Source organism: Blennius ocellaris (assembly GCF_963422515.1).
Source record: "Blennius ocellaris genome assembly, chromosome: 9".
In the NCBI taxonomy this organism is placed as follows: Eukaryota; Metazoa; Chordata; class Actinopteri; order Blenniiformes; family Blenniidae; genus Blennius; species Blennius ocellaris.
Genome location: NC_137658.1, coordinates 27,782,060 through 27,797,059, shown reverse-complemented (window position 1 = coordinate 27,797,059; position 15,000 = coordinate 27,782,060). Strand labels below are relative to the sequence as shown.

Here is a 15,000-nt window from a genome sequence, read left to right as displayed (position 1 = left end):
ACTCCGCTCAGTGACCTGCTAACGATGGCGGAGTGGTGGAGGAGGAGCCGGACTCATACGACGCAGAGAGATGAGATGAAAGTTGACGTGTTTGAACCCCAGAATCAAAGTGAAAATTCAAATCAGTCACTTTGAGAACAGAGCGCCGACTAATGAAAGTGTCTAAATGACTTCTTTAAGGTTATTTTTACAGACGGGCTTCAATGTGAAGCCTTTAATCATCTGTGCTGCTCCACACGCAGCAGCTCAAAATCCAGCAGTCTGTAATGAAGCTGATTCTTACGGTAAATTTAACTTGGAAGCGTCAAGAATGAGCTCTGCCACCCGTTCTAACCTCGCCCCTTTTCTCTCCCGCCCTTCCAATCACAGCTGCCCCACCGCCGAGTGACCTTCTCCACGGCCAACCAGGCCCAGGACCTGCAGGACGCGTCCCAGCACAGCTACTATGACAGCGGCCTGGAGGAGTCAGAGACGCCCAGCTCCAAGTCCTCGTCGGGGCCCCGCATAGGGCCCCTGGCGCTGCCCGAGGATCACTACGAGCGCACCACGCCCGATGGCAGCATCGGAGAGATGGAGCACCCGGAGAACGGTAAGAGCAGGTGGCCTTTCCCTCTCTCTACTCATCCTTACACCTCCATGTCCCTCCATCTCTTACACACACACACACCGCGCGTGCACGCACGCACGCACGCACACACACACACACACACACACACACACATCATGTATTTCATCCAATTCCCACAATTCCTCCGCAATGTTTGGGTCTGCTAAAGAGGAGCGTGACCTCACAGCAGCACGACACGATGAATACGCAACATAATCAAGTCCCACGGTGTAAACAATTAGCTTCGTTTTTTGTTTTTTTTTAAATTAGCTTCCTAATTATTCAAATCACTGTTCGTCCAACCCTCCATCGCTTTCACTTAATGATCCATGGGGGGAGGGGCTCGTAGGGCTCGCAGCACTAACAGTGCAAGCAGCACTCGCCGGACTAACAGTGCTAGCAGGACTAATGGTGCTAGCAGCACCAACATTGCTAGCAGCGCTAGCAGGACTAACATCGCTAGCAGAACTAACGGTGCCAGCAGCGCTAACAGCACCAACATTGCTAGCAGCACTAGCAGGACTAACAGTGCAAACAGCGTTAGCCGGACTAATGGTGCTCGTAGCGGACTAATGGTGCTAGCAGTGCTAACGGCACCAACATTGCTAGCAGTGCTAGCAGGACTAACGGTGCCAGCAGCGCTAATGGCAGTAACATTGCTAGTAGCACTAGCAGGACTAACAATGCAAACAGCGCTAGCCGGACTACTGGTGCTAGTAGCGCTAACAGCACTAACACTGTTAGCAGCATTAACATCACGAATGGCATTGGCAGCGCTTGCAGTGCTAGCAGCACTAACAATGCTTGAAGCACTAATAGAGCTAGCAGCGCTAGCAGGACTAATGGTGCTAGCAGCACCAACATTGCTAGCAGCGCTAGCAGGACTAACATCGCTAGCAGAACTAACGGTGCCAGCAGCGCTAACAGCACCAACATTGCTAGCAGCACTAGCAGGACTAACAGTGCAAACAGCGTTAGCCGGACTAATGGTGCTCGTAGCGGACTAATGGTGCTAGCAGTGCTAACGGCACCAACATTGCTAGCAGTGCTAGCAGGACTAACGGTGCCAGCAGCGCTAATGGCAGTAACATTGCTAGTAGCACTAGTGGAACTAACAATGCAAACAGCGCTAGCCGGGCTAATGGGGCTAGTAGCGCTAACAGCACTAACACTGTTAGCAGCATTAACATCACTAATGACATTGGCAGCGCTTGCAGTGCTAGCAGCACTAACAATGCTTGAAGCACTAATAGAGCTAGCAGCTCTAGCACCACACACAGCTTTCCGTCTGTCATCCTGTTAGCATGTTGATTCTTCGACGTCCTCATTGAGGTCAGCGAGGACAAACTGCACGGAACTGACTGAGCCATTAGTAGCCTGTTAGCCTGTTCGCTGATTGGAGGAACAGTGTGAGATGCCAAAGATGCTAACAATACAAACACCATCACTGTTTCGACATGGAAACCCTGAAAATAGGTTAACACACACACATTGACTTTGATATACATTGACTGCGATGCTAAGTTTGTAACTGACTTTCTGTTTATGATAGTCTCATTGATAAACGTGTCGCTAACACTGTTAGCAAAGATTCTTATGTTTACATTAAACAAGTTAACATGAAACTACAAGCGGTTTTTATTAAAGTTGCAGGAGTCTGGACATTGTGGCATCATGAACTTTCTCTCCGTGAAGACGACTCTTATTTCCTGTTAACCTATTAAGAATGACAGATGATAATGATGCTAACATGACATAGTATTGCAATTTTGACATAGAAACAGTAAAAATAACCATAAAACACATGTCATTCTCTTCCTGGTACACACAGTAATTTAAATGTTTTCATTCAAAAGAAATATATTTTCTTTATTTGACCTCGTGGTTGTCGATGCTAATGATAATAACATTCCAAACACAGTCACTGTTTTCATGCGGAAATTGGAAAAAAAAAGCCATCAAACATCCATGAACATGCTTTATCTTGTGTAGCACAGACTCTTTCTTCATTCTATATGATGCTACGATGTGGTTGGTTGTTGGTTTCCTGTTTGCATTTAGGCAAAACCATTGAAGATTGATAACACTTCACAAAGATAATCAAGAAAAATTCACGTTACACAGCTTACCGCCACACCAAATTGTCTATTTGTCAGATAAATAACCAGATGTCCCAAACCATTACCAATATATTAAATAACTTTAAAGATTAATTTATTCTTAAAAATAACATCTGAGTCCCTCAGCGACCACGCCACGTTTACACATAGCAGGGTATTTACACAAACGGATATTTTTCACCACACAATTTAAAAAACAAACTTAATTTATTCAAACCTGTACGAAAACTGGCCAAACCTCTGGGGGGGCAGTGTAACAAGTATAAAGCTATGCTGGCCAAAGCTGTAAACACAGGTCACATGCATATGATGCTAGCACCTTTAAATGCTAATGCTAGTATGCTATTGCTGTTATTAATACTGTTATGCTTATCATATGTTTCTATGTTGTTTGGCCTATTGTGGAAAAAAGTATTCTGTATTATTTTCACTTTCACAGATTAAACCAATTTTGTTATTTTGGATTATTTTTATTTAATTTGGAAGTTTAGCTGGTTGGTAGCAAGCTCCCGCAGCTGGCGAGACCTTCACAATGCTGATGACGCTAACGACACTTTTTGACGTTTATCGCCGTCTCCATCTGTCGCCATGCAAACAAAAGTTTTTCCAAATCTCATAGTGGTTTTCTGCAACGCTAGCTTCGTAAACATGTAAAGAAAATGTGGAAATGTCCGTTTTCCTGGTTTTGGTTGTCGTGGAAATGGGGTTTTGGAGGAAACAATGCTGATGGCAGACTTGGCAGGCTTGTTGTCTGAAAGAAGCAAATGTGGACATACTACTGTATGAGTTGTGTGTGGCACCAGCAGATTTAATCATTCTGGAGTTTAATATAATTAAGAGAAATTAGGGGCTGTTGCTTTAAATCAGCACACTAACTATTTCAATAAAGACTCAGCAGCGACGCCTCCTGCAGAACTTCACACGAGTTATTTCTTTTTAGTGTTGGATGAAAATATAGTGAATATTTTAGTGGTGGACCGTTACTTGTGAAGAAAACAGACATTTTGAGGCTGAATCTCTCAAACTGCTGGATTTCTCTTCTCTTTGAACCATTTTCTGACATTTAAAACAAAACAAGTTGCCTTTTGTTTGAGGAGAATCAGCGACAGTGAGAAGAAGCACGAGCAGCGTCGTCGTGTTTTCAGCCCGTCTCACCTTTACCGTTGCCGAAACATCCTCCAGCTCTTTTATTTACTTATTTTACGGAGCACAAAGGTTCATCAGACACATCGGAACTCTTTTTAGTTTTCAGTCCCTCTCGTGCTCAAGTCGTTGCTCTTTGTTCTGCTTTTAACGCCTCGTCAACGCTCAGCTAACGGAGGTGAAACAGTCCCTACTGGTGGAGGGAGGGAGAGAGAGAGAGAGAGAGAGAGAGAGAGAGAGAGAGAGAGAGAGAGATTTCTTTAAATGTCAGCGCAGTCTTCTTTTGTGAGACCCCCCCTCCTCCTCCCCCCTCTCAACCCACAGGTCGTACATATACCATCTGTAAACACAATTATTCACAGCTGCTCGCACGCCCACAGGCTACTGCCACCCAGCGTGTGTGTCTGCCTGAGTGTGTGTTCCAGTGTGTGTGTATGTGTGTGTGCGTGTGTGTGTGGAGAGAGATAGCAATAGAGTGTAGAAGAGTGTGTAAGTGGCTGTATCTTCTTGCACACAGTGGAATGAGGTCAGGGAGATGGTGTTTGTGTGTGTGTGTGTGTGTGTGTGTGTGTGTGTGTGTGTGTGTGTGTGTGTGTGTGTGTGTGTGTGTGTGTGTGTGTGTGTGTGTGTGTGTGTGTGTGTGTGATTGTGCTTTACAATCTACCACTTTGATGGTCAAACATGTTTTAGCTGCAGGTATTTTTCCAAAGAAAGCGTGTGTGTGTGTGTGTATGCGTATGCGTGTGTGTGTGTGCATGCGTGCGTGTGTGTGCAGTACCGGCAGAGAGGTCAACAGATTACAGTTGGTCTTGTGAGGATTAACACACTACACTTCAGATACACTTTACTCTCTCTCTCTCTCTCTCTCTCTCTCTCTCTCTCTTTTTCTCAACCCTTTACTTTAATAAGACGAGCTGAGCTCCGTTCGCGCATTCACACTAATAGTTCTTAATTAAAACAAGATTTCTCCTCTCGTTCGGTTCTCAGTGTGACTGGAACTCTGAACTGGTTTCCTTGCTTCCTGCTTTCCTGGTTTGCTAGTTTCCTTGTTTCCTAGTTTACTTGTTTCCAGGTTACCAAGTTTCCAGGTCCAGTCTGATGTTAAGGATGAACCAACAACAGACTTTATTCCTGTGAAATCAGCTCAGTCTGACATGACGACGTCTCACTGGAAAACTGCACAACTCTTTGTTACACAGATAAAGAAACGTCCTCAAGTCTTTCTTTCAGTTCTAAGGTTCAGTTCGTCAACCTCATTCTCTCTGGGTTAGTTTCTAAGGTTCATATCAGACGTGGCTGCATTCAGCTCAGTGTTCAGGTCCGTCAAGTCAGTCGTTTCCTCCTGGCGGAGGTTCCAGTCGTTTTCTCCCAGAGGTGGTGGTGGGGGCGGAGTTATTGCTGGAGTTAACCCTACTTATGAGGTGGACGAGATGTGAACTGGCTTTCTGAAATCTACAATGAACATGGAGGCCCAGAGAGGTTAAAAAAAAAATGCCTCTGGACGGTATAATAAATCATTCCCTCAAGTTAATAATATGAGGGAACAAGATAATTTAATCTGTAATCATGGAGCCATGGCTCTCTATATAATTTAGAAGCAGTTTTCCATTGTCGTTTTTGACACGCTTTTCATGGTAACATCATTGTAACTAACTTCACTTTCACGTCTTGTATGACATTATGACCGCAGGCTGAGGTCTGCATGAGGTTGTGTTGCTCTGCTATGAGACACTTCATTAATATTCTCTAACCCACAGAACTTCTTCATAATGAAGCCATACTTTTGGTTCATCAGCAACTAAAGACAAACTGCAGACTACTGTAAATGAAAACTGGATTTTTTTTAAACCATAAAATGAGCCTTTTAATGGCTTCATGTGAAAGAGAACTTTCATCAGTGTGCGTTTACGTAGGTTTCCATTATAAATGGCTGTTGGGCTGCGTTCTATCATTCTACACCTCCATTCCTCCTGATGTTTGATTCAGACACGTCCAGAAATAAAGTGAAAGGAGCAGAAATTCACTATGTAATGCCCAAATATTGAAAAATAAGCCCCAAGCTAATTCACCTTATTATTTTTATTATTATTATTATTATTATTATTATTATTATTATTATTATTATTATTATTATTATTATTTTATTTTTTTATTTTTTTATTTTTTTCTCCACTCTGGCCACTCGTGAAAAACACCTAAAGAGTGACGAGGAGACTCAATGTTTTATGTCTATTTAGTCTGAATTCGAGGTTCAGGTCAGAAGATGGAGCGACCTGGTCCAAACCACTGTTACAGTCCGTCTCCTGGTTCCTGGACCAAATCACTGTTACAGTCCATCTCCTGGTTCCTGGTCCAAACCACTGTTACAGTCCGTCTCCTGGTTCCTGGTCCAAACCACTGTTACAGTCCGTCTCCTGGTTCCTGGTCCAAACCACTGTTACAGTCCATCTCCTGGTTCCTGGTCCAAACCACTGTTACAGTCCGTCTCCTGGTTCCTGGTCCAAACCACTGTTACAGTCCGTCTCCTGGTTCCTGGTCCAAACCACTGTTACAGTCCATCTCCTGGTTCCTGGTCCAAACCACTGTTACAGTCTGTCTCCTGGTTCCTGGACCAAACCACTGTTACAGTCCGTCTCCTGGTTCCTGGACCAAACCACTGTTACAGTCCGTCTCCTGGTTCCTGGTCCAAACCACTGTTACAGTCCGTCTCCTGGTTCCTGGACCAAACCACTGTTACAGTCCGTCTCCTGGTTCCTGGACCAAACCACTGTTACAGTCTGTCTCCTGGTTCCTGGACCAAACCACTGTTACAGTCCGTCTCCTGGTTCCTGGACCAAACCACTGTTACAGTCTGTCTCCTGGTTCCTGGACCAAACCACTGTTACAGTCCGTCTCCTGGTTCCTGGTCCAAACCACTGTTACAGTCCGTCTCCTGGTTCCTGGACCAAACCACTGTTACAGTCCGTCTCCTGGTTCCTGGACCAAACCACTGTTACAGTCCGTCTCCTGGTTCCTGGACCAAACCACTGTGACAGTCCGTCTCCTGGTTCCTGGACCAAACCACTGTTACAGTCCGTCTCCTGGTTCCTGGACCAAACCACTGTTACAGTCCGTCTCTTGGTTCCTGGACCAAACCACTGTTACAGTCCGTCTCCTGGTTCCTGGACCAAACCACTGTTACAGTCCGTCTCCTGGTTCCTGGTCCAAACCACTGTTACACTCCGTCTCCTGGTTCCTGGACCAAACCACTGTTACAGTCCGTCTCCTGGTTCCTGGTCCAAACCACTGTTACACTCCGTCTCCTGGTTCCTGGACCAAACCACTGTTACAGTCCGTCTCCTGGTTCCTGGACCAAACCACTGTTACAGTCCGTCTCCTGGTTCCTGGACCAAACCACTGTTACAGTCCGTCTCCTGGTTCCTGGTCCAAACCACTGTTACAGTCTGTCTCCTGGTTCCTGGACCAAACCACTGTTACAGTCCGTCTCCTGGTTCCTGGACCAAACCACTGTTACAGTCCGTCTCCTGGTTCCTGGACCAAACCACTGTGACAGTCCGTCTCCTGGTTCCTGGACCAAACCACTGTTACAGTCTGTCTCCTGGTTCCTGGACCAAACCACTGTTACAGTCCGTCTCCTGGTTCCTGGACCAAACCACTGTTACAGTCCGTCTCCTGGTTCCTGGACCAAACCACTGTTACAGTCCGTCTCCTGGTCCCTGGACCAAACCACTGTTACAGTCCATCTCCTGGTTCCTGGACCAAACCACTGTTACAGTCCGTCTCCTGGTTCCTGGACCAAACCACTGTTACAGTCTGTCTCCTGGTTCCTGGACCAAACCACTGTAACAGTCTGTCTCCTGGTTCCTGGACCAAACCACTGTTACAGTCTGTCTCCTGGTTCCTGGACCAAACCACTGTTACAGTCCGTCGTAGAACAAATGAGATTGTTGTGGTTCATTACTATTATCAGCCCGGTTCTGCAGGTTTTATCCTCTGAGCCTGGTTGTGCAGATTCCCTCCTTTTTGGTTTCCACAGGCTCTATGCTTGTTGGGTTTCTGAAATGACTCTGTTGTATTTGGTGCAGTGTGAATAAATTTGTATTGAAGTGATGTTTCACAGTGAACAGAAAGACGCAGTGAGTAGAAGTCACAGCCAATAAAAGGTTTACAGCTGAGCTCAAAGACACGGTTCTGTCAGGATGTAGGCTGAGGTCCCCTTTAAGAGTGGGCGGGACATAGGTCTGGGCGGTCCAGCACCACACCTGTGGCCACTTTGTGTGATCACCCTGCCCTATATATGTCCTGTCTCTGTGTTTATTCAGTTTTGGTTTGTTTGTCATTAATGTCTCGTCCGTCCGGTCCATTATGTCGGAGTTCAAGTCTGCTGCGCTCCTCAGGTCAAGGAGCAACCTACGATGCATCAGTCTGTACAGTCGTCGTTAATAAAAGACTTGTTTGAACTCAGCCTGCCTCCAGAGTCCTGCACTTGGGTCCTGTCCGTGATCCGTGACAGGCTCCTCTTCAGAGCTTCAAGGCTCGTGTACGTTGAGGGTTGAATGTATTACAACAGACATTTGGAGGAAAATTACAATGCCAAGCAATTATATTAGAAATGACCCCCAACGGTTTTTAAAGTTCGGTGGATTATCTAATTTAAGCCTAAAGTAAAGAGGTACCATAATGAGAAAGATGTTAAAGAATAATCAGACAAGTCCAGTTATATAATACATTTTTCTGTACAAAACACTGAAGGAGCAAAGTGTTCCTGTGATGAAGCTTCAGATCGTTGGATCATCAGAATGAAAACATCTTCCTTTGTTTGAGCTGCATCTTCTTCAATAAATGTGCATTTGTTAAACATTGTTCCTCAAAATGAAAAAAAAAACAAAAAAACACTTGGAAGTGGATAAGAACGAAGACTTGGAGGAACCAAACGTAGTTTGTGGAGAGTTGACCTGGTTTGAGGAGGGGTGGTGTAACTAGTGGAGAAATACCTTGAACACTGTAGAACTGGATGTTTAATGGCTGCAGCACACAAATACACGTTAAAAGAAGGAATTCCCGCCGAGTGACAGTGAGTACGCACACGTCCAGCCAAAGCTAGAGATAAAACCTCTCAGGCTGAGAGACGAAGCTCCGGCTCCGACCAGCAGCACAAACAACAAACATGCTTTCAAACATGCCCGCTGACCCCCCCCCCCACCTCCCCTACCCCCGCAGTCCTGTAAATGGTCAGATAATGGACCATAATACCATCAGCCCATCTTTCTGCTGCACTAATGCACCCACTTCCTGTCTGTGATGGAGGGATGGAGGGAGGAACCAAAACTGTGAGGGGAGAGAAGGGTAGGGTATAGTTTGTGGGATTTGAGTGTGTGTGTGTGTGTGTGTGTGTGTGTGTGTGTGTGAGAGAGTTTCACACACACACACACACACACAAAATGTGATGCCTCCATTACATTTTGATGATCACTGGTGAGTTTTGTGAACAGATGAAGGTAAAACATGCAGTCTCTCCTCTGAAACACTGGTGTTGTGTCTGATCGTTTGGATTGTTGTGATCGTTTGGATTGTTGTGATCGTTTGGATTGTTGTGATCGTTTGGATCGTTTTGATCATTTGGATTGTTTCTTCTGTCAGAGGCGACCACCAAACTTCGTTTTCTAGAAACTACTGCAGTATTTTTAGTTTTTCTCTAACATGGTGAATCTGTGACATCCAGAGGTTCAGTGATTCCAGAGATTCAGCGATTCCAGAAGTTCAGTGATTCCAGACGTTCATTGATTCCACAAGTTCACTGGTACCACAAGTTCAGTGATTCCAGAAGTTCAGTGATTCCAGAAGTTCAGTGAGTCCAGAAGTTCAGCGATTCCAGAGGGTCAGTAGTTCCAGAGGTTCGGTGATTCCAGAAGTTCAGTGATTCCACAAGTCCAGTGATTCCAGAAGTCCAGTGATTCCACAAGTTCAGTCATTCCAGAAGTACAGTGATTCCAGAGGTTCAGCGATTCCAGAAGTTCAGTGATTCCAGACGTTCAGTGATTCCACAAGTTCACGGGTACCTGAAGTTCAGTGATTCCAGAAGTACAGTGATTCCAGAAGTTCAATGATTCCAGAGGGTCAGTGGTTCCAAAGGCTCGGTGATTCCACAAGTTAAGTGATTCCACAAATTCAGTGATTCCACAAGTTCAGTGATTCCAGAAGTTCAGTGACTCCAGAAGTTCAGTGATTCCAGAAGTACAGTTATTCCAGAGGTTCAGCGATTCCAGAAGTTCAGTGATTCCAGATGTTCAGTGATTCCACAAGTTCAGTGATTCAAGAAGTACAGTGATTCCAGAAGTCCAATGATTCCAGAGGTTCAGTGGTTCCAGAGTTTCAGTGGTTCCACAAGTTAAGTGGTTCCAGAGGTTCAGTGATTCCAGAGGTTCAGTGATTACAGATCTTCAGTGATTCCAGAGATTTAGTAATTCCAGAAGTCCAGCAGTTCCAGAGGTTCAGTGATTCCAGAGGTTCAATGATTCCAGAAGTTCAGTGGTTCCAGAGGTTCAGTGATTCAAGAAGTTTAGTGGTGCCAGAGGTTCAGGGGTTCCAGAGTTTCAGTGGTTCCACAAGTTAAGTGATTCCACAAGTTCAGTTGTTCCAGAGGTTCAGTGATTCCAGAGGTTAAGTGATTCCAGAAGTTCAGTGGTTACAGATGTTCAGTGGTTCCAGAGGTTCAGTAATTCCAGATGTTCAGTGATTCCAGAGGTTCAGTGGTTCCAGAGGTTCAGTGGTTCCAGAGGTTCAGTGATTCCAGAGGTTCAGTGGTTCCAGAGGTTCAGTGATTCCAGAGGCTCAGTGGTTCCAGAGGTTCAGTGATTCCAGATGTTCAGTGATTCCACAAGTTCACTGGTACCAGAAGTTCAGTGATTCCAGAAGTACAGTGATTCCAGAAGTTCAATGATTCCAGAGGGTCAGGGTTTCCAGAGGTTCGGTGATTCCAGAAGTTCAGTGATTCCACAAGTTCAGTGATTCCACAAGTTCAGTGATTCCAGAAGTACAGTGATTCCAGAGGTTCAGCGATTCCAGAAGTTCAGTGATTCCAGACGTTCAGTGATTCCACAAGTTCAGTGATTCCAGAAGTTCAGTGATTCCAGAAGTACAGTGATTCCAGAGGTTCAGCGATTCCAGAGGGTCAGGTGATTCCACAAGTTCGGTGATTCCACAAGTTCAGTGATTCCAGAAGTTCAGTGATTCCAGAAGTTCAGTGAGTCCAGAAGTTCAGTGATTCCAGAGGTTCAGCGATTCCAGAAGTTCAGTGATTCCAGACGTTCAGTGATTCCACAAGTACAGTGATTCCAGAAGTTCAATGATTCCAGAGGTTCAGTGGTTCCAGAGGTTCAGTGATTCCAGAGGTTCAGTGGTTACAGATCTTCAGTGATTCCAGAGATTCAGTAATTCCAGAGGTTCAGTGGTTCCAGAGGTTCAGTGATTCCAGAGGTTATTGATTCCAGAAGTTCAGTGATTCCAGAGGTTCAGTGGTTCCAGAGGTTCAGTGATTCCAGAGGTTCAGTGATTCCAGAGGTTCAGATATTCCAGAGGTTTAGTAGTTTCAGAGGTTCAGTGGTTCCAGAGGTTCAGTATTTCCAGAGGCTCAGTGGTTCCAGAGGTTCAGTGATTCCAGAGGTTTAGTAGTTTCAGAGGTTCAGTGGTTCCAGAGGTTCAGTGATTCCAGAGGCTCAGTGGTTCCAGAGGTTCAGTGATTCCAGAGGTTTAGTAGTTTCAGAGGTTCAGTGGTTCCGGAGGTTCAGTGGTTCCAGAGGTTCAGTGATTCCAGAGGTTTAGTAGTTTCAGAGGTTCAGTGGTTCCAGAGGTTCAGTGGTTCCAGACGTTCATTGATTCCACAAGTTCACTGGTACCAGAAGTTCAGTGATTCCAGAAGTACAGTGATTCCAGAAATACAGTGATTCCAGAGGTTCAGCGATTCCAGAAGTTCAGCGATTCCAGAGGGTCAGTAGTTCCAGAGGTTCGGTGATTCCAGAAGTTCAGTGATTCCACAAGTCCAGTGATTCCAGAAGTCCAGTGATTCCACAAGTTCAGTCATTCCAGAAGTACAGTGATTCCAGAGGTTCAGCGATTCCAGAAGTTCAGTGATTCCAGACGTTCAGTGATTCCACAAGTTCACGGGTACCTGAAGTTCAGTGATTCCAGAAGTACAGTGATTCCAGAAGTTCAATGATTCCAGAGGGTCAGTGGTTCCAAAGGTTCGGTGATTCCACAAGTTAAGTGATTCCACAAATTCAGTGATTCCACAAGTTCAGTGATTCCAGAAGTTCAGTGACTCCAGAAGTTCAGTGATTCCAGAAGTACAGTTATTCCAGAGGTTCAGCGATTCCAGAAGTTCAGTGATTCCAGATGTTCAGTGATTCCACAAGTTCAGTGATTCAAGAAGTACAGTGATTCCAGAAGTCCAATGATTCCAGAGGTTCAGTGGTTCCAGAGTTTCAGTGGTTCCACAAGTTAAGTGGTTCCAGAGGTTCAGTGATTCCAGAGGTTCAGTGATTACAGATCTTCAGTGATTCCAGAGATTTAGTAATTCCAGAAGTCCAGCAGTTCCAGAGGTTCAGTGATTCCAGAGGTTCAATGATTCCAGAAGTTCAGTGGTTCCAGAGGTTCAGTGATTCAAGAAGTTTAGTGGTGCCAGAGGTTCAGGGGTTCCAGAGTTTCAGTGGTTCCACAAGTTAAGTGATTCCACAAGTTCAGTTGTTCCAGAGGTTCAGTGATTCCAGAGGTTAAGTGATTCCAGAAGTTCAGTGGTTACAGATGTTCAGTGGTTCCAGAGGTTCAGTAATTCCAGATGTTCAGTGATTCCAGAGGTTCAGTGGTTCCAGAGGTTCAGTGGTTCCAGAGGTTCAGTGATTCCAGAGGTTCAGTGGTTCCAGAGGTTCAGTGATTCCAGAGGCTCAGTGGTTCCAGAGGTTCAGTGATTCCAGATGTTCAGTGATTCCACAAGTTCACTGGTACCAGAAGTTCAGTGATTCCAGAAGTACAGTGATTCCAGAAGTTCAATGATTCCAGAGGGTCAGGGTTTCCAGAGGTTCGGTGATTCCAGAAGTTCAGTGATTCCACAAGTTCAGTGATTCCACAAGTTCAGTGATTCCAGAAGTACAGTGATTCCAGAGGTTCAGCGATTCCAGAAGTTCAGTGATTCCAGACGTTCAGTGATTCCACAAGTTCAGTGATTCCAGAAGTTCAGTGATTCCAGAAGTACAGTGATTCCAGAGGTTCAGCGATTCCAGAGGGTCAGGTGATTCCACAAGTTCGGTGATTCCACAAGTTCAGTGATTCCAGAAGTTCAGTGATTCCAGAAGTTCAGTGAGTCCAGAAGTTCAGTGATTCCAGAGGTTCAGCGATTCCAGAAGTTCAGTGATTCCAGACGTTCAGTGATTCCACAAGTACAGTTATTCCAGAAGTTCAATGATTCCAGAGGTTCAGTGGTTCCAGAGGTTCAGTGATTCCAGAGGTTCAGTGGTTACAGATCTTCAGTGATTCCAGAGATTCAGTAATTCCAGAGGTTCAGTGGTTCCAGAGGTTCAGTGATTCCAGAGGTTATTGATTCCAGAAGTTCAGTGATTCCAGAGGTTCAGTGGTTCCAGAGGTTCAGTGATTCCAGAGGTTCAGTGATTCCAGAGGTTCAGATATTCCAGAGGTTTAGTAGTTTCAGAGGTTCAGTGGTTCCAGAGGTTCAGTATTTCCAGAGGCTCAGTGGTTCCAGAGGTTCAGTGATTCCAGAGGTTTAGTAGTTTCAGAGGTTCAGTGGTTCCAGAGGTTCAGTGATTCCAGAGGCTCAGTGGTTCCAGAGGTTCAGTGATTCCAGAGGTTTAGTAGTTTCAGAGGTTCAGTGGTTCCAGAGGTTCAGTGATTCCAGAGGCTCAGTGGTTCCAGAGGTTCAGTGATTCCAGAGGTTTAGTAGTTTCAGAGGTTCAGTGGTTCGAGAGGTTCAGTGATTCCAGAGGCTCAGTGTTTCCAGAGGTTAAGTTATTCTAGAAATTCAGTGCTTACAGAGGGTCAGTGATTCCAGAGGTTTAGTAGTTTCAGAGGTTCAGTGGTTCCAGAGGTTCAGTGGTTCCAGAGGTTCAGTGATTCCAGAGGTTTAGTAGTTTCAGAGGTTCAGTGGTTCCGGAGGTTCAGTGATTCCAGAGGTTCAGTGTTTCTAGAAATCCAGTGCTTACAGAGGTTCAGTGGTTCCAGAAGCAGCCACCTTGCAAGAACAAACCAGTCATCTTGAAGGTTGTGACACTAATGGACCTTAGAACAACTGAAGGTGAACACATGGAGCAGATTGCAGCGAGGCGGCGTGGCTTCCTCAGGGCGCTCTAGATGTTATCATACAGCGGCACCAGGATGTCCTGACCACACCCCAGAGGCAGTGGCGGCTGTAATGTTCAGGACTCTCTGAGGAGCTGCCGTGGTTTGCTGAGCGTGACCAAACAGTCATCTGAAGGTTTCAGGACGTCAGGCAGACTCAAGGGCCGTGGTTGACTTTCATGACTTGTATGGTTCAGTCAGCGCTAAATACAGTTTTTATGGTTTTCTTAAGAGGTTTTCAGTACTTTGGAGAGGTTCCAGGATGTTCTAGTCATAACCAGAGAAGGTTCTTCTTAAAGAGTCAAGCTGTTTAGGATTCAGTAAAACAGTCAAGTCTAGAAATGCCTTGTCAGGATAGAAAATACTTAAACTTAGGGATGATTTGGAGATGAACATCACCGTCCAGGTCTTGCTGAGGTGGATCGCGTGTAGTAAATCACTGGCCACCTCCAGCAAGAACGAAGAGACAATTCAAGACCAAACACACACATAGAAGAATCTGCAAATGTCTCAGGGTTTGGCTGGAGCTGGTCAGAAGTTCTCTGGTCTTTGTTACTGTCACTGAGGCGGTGGCAGATTTGAAAAGCTTCAAAAAGTGTTGGAAAGAGAAGAGAGTGAACTGAGAGTTTAAGGATCTTTCACATTTGATAGTCTGGGACTCGCTTCACCTGGGAGAGGGTGGAGCCCAGAATTTTCACCCCTTTATTTTGTGGCATTCACATTGACTTTAGAGACCTTAGTTGCCTGAAACAAACACTGACCAAACAGGAAGTGAAGAAGAAACAC

The 15,000-nt window shown here is 45.4% G+C and overlaps 1 protein-coding gene across 1 annotated transcript in view; it reads left to right on the top strand.

Annotated features, from left to right (window-relative positions):
- The window catches only part of pcdh1b (protocadherin 1b), a 220,526-nt gene that overhangs the window by 115,190 nt on the left and 90,336 nt on the right, over nucleotides 1-15,000 (top strand). The window contains exon 4 of the mRNA XM_080502665.1: nucleotides 370-589. Within this exon, the coding sequence (XP_080358791.1) occupies nucleotides 370-589 (220 nt within the window). The remainder of the gene's footprint in view (nucleotides 1-369; nucleotides 590-15,000) is intronic.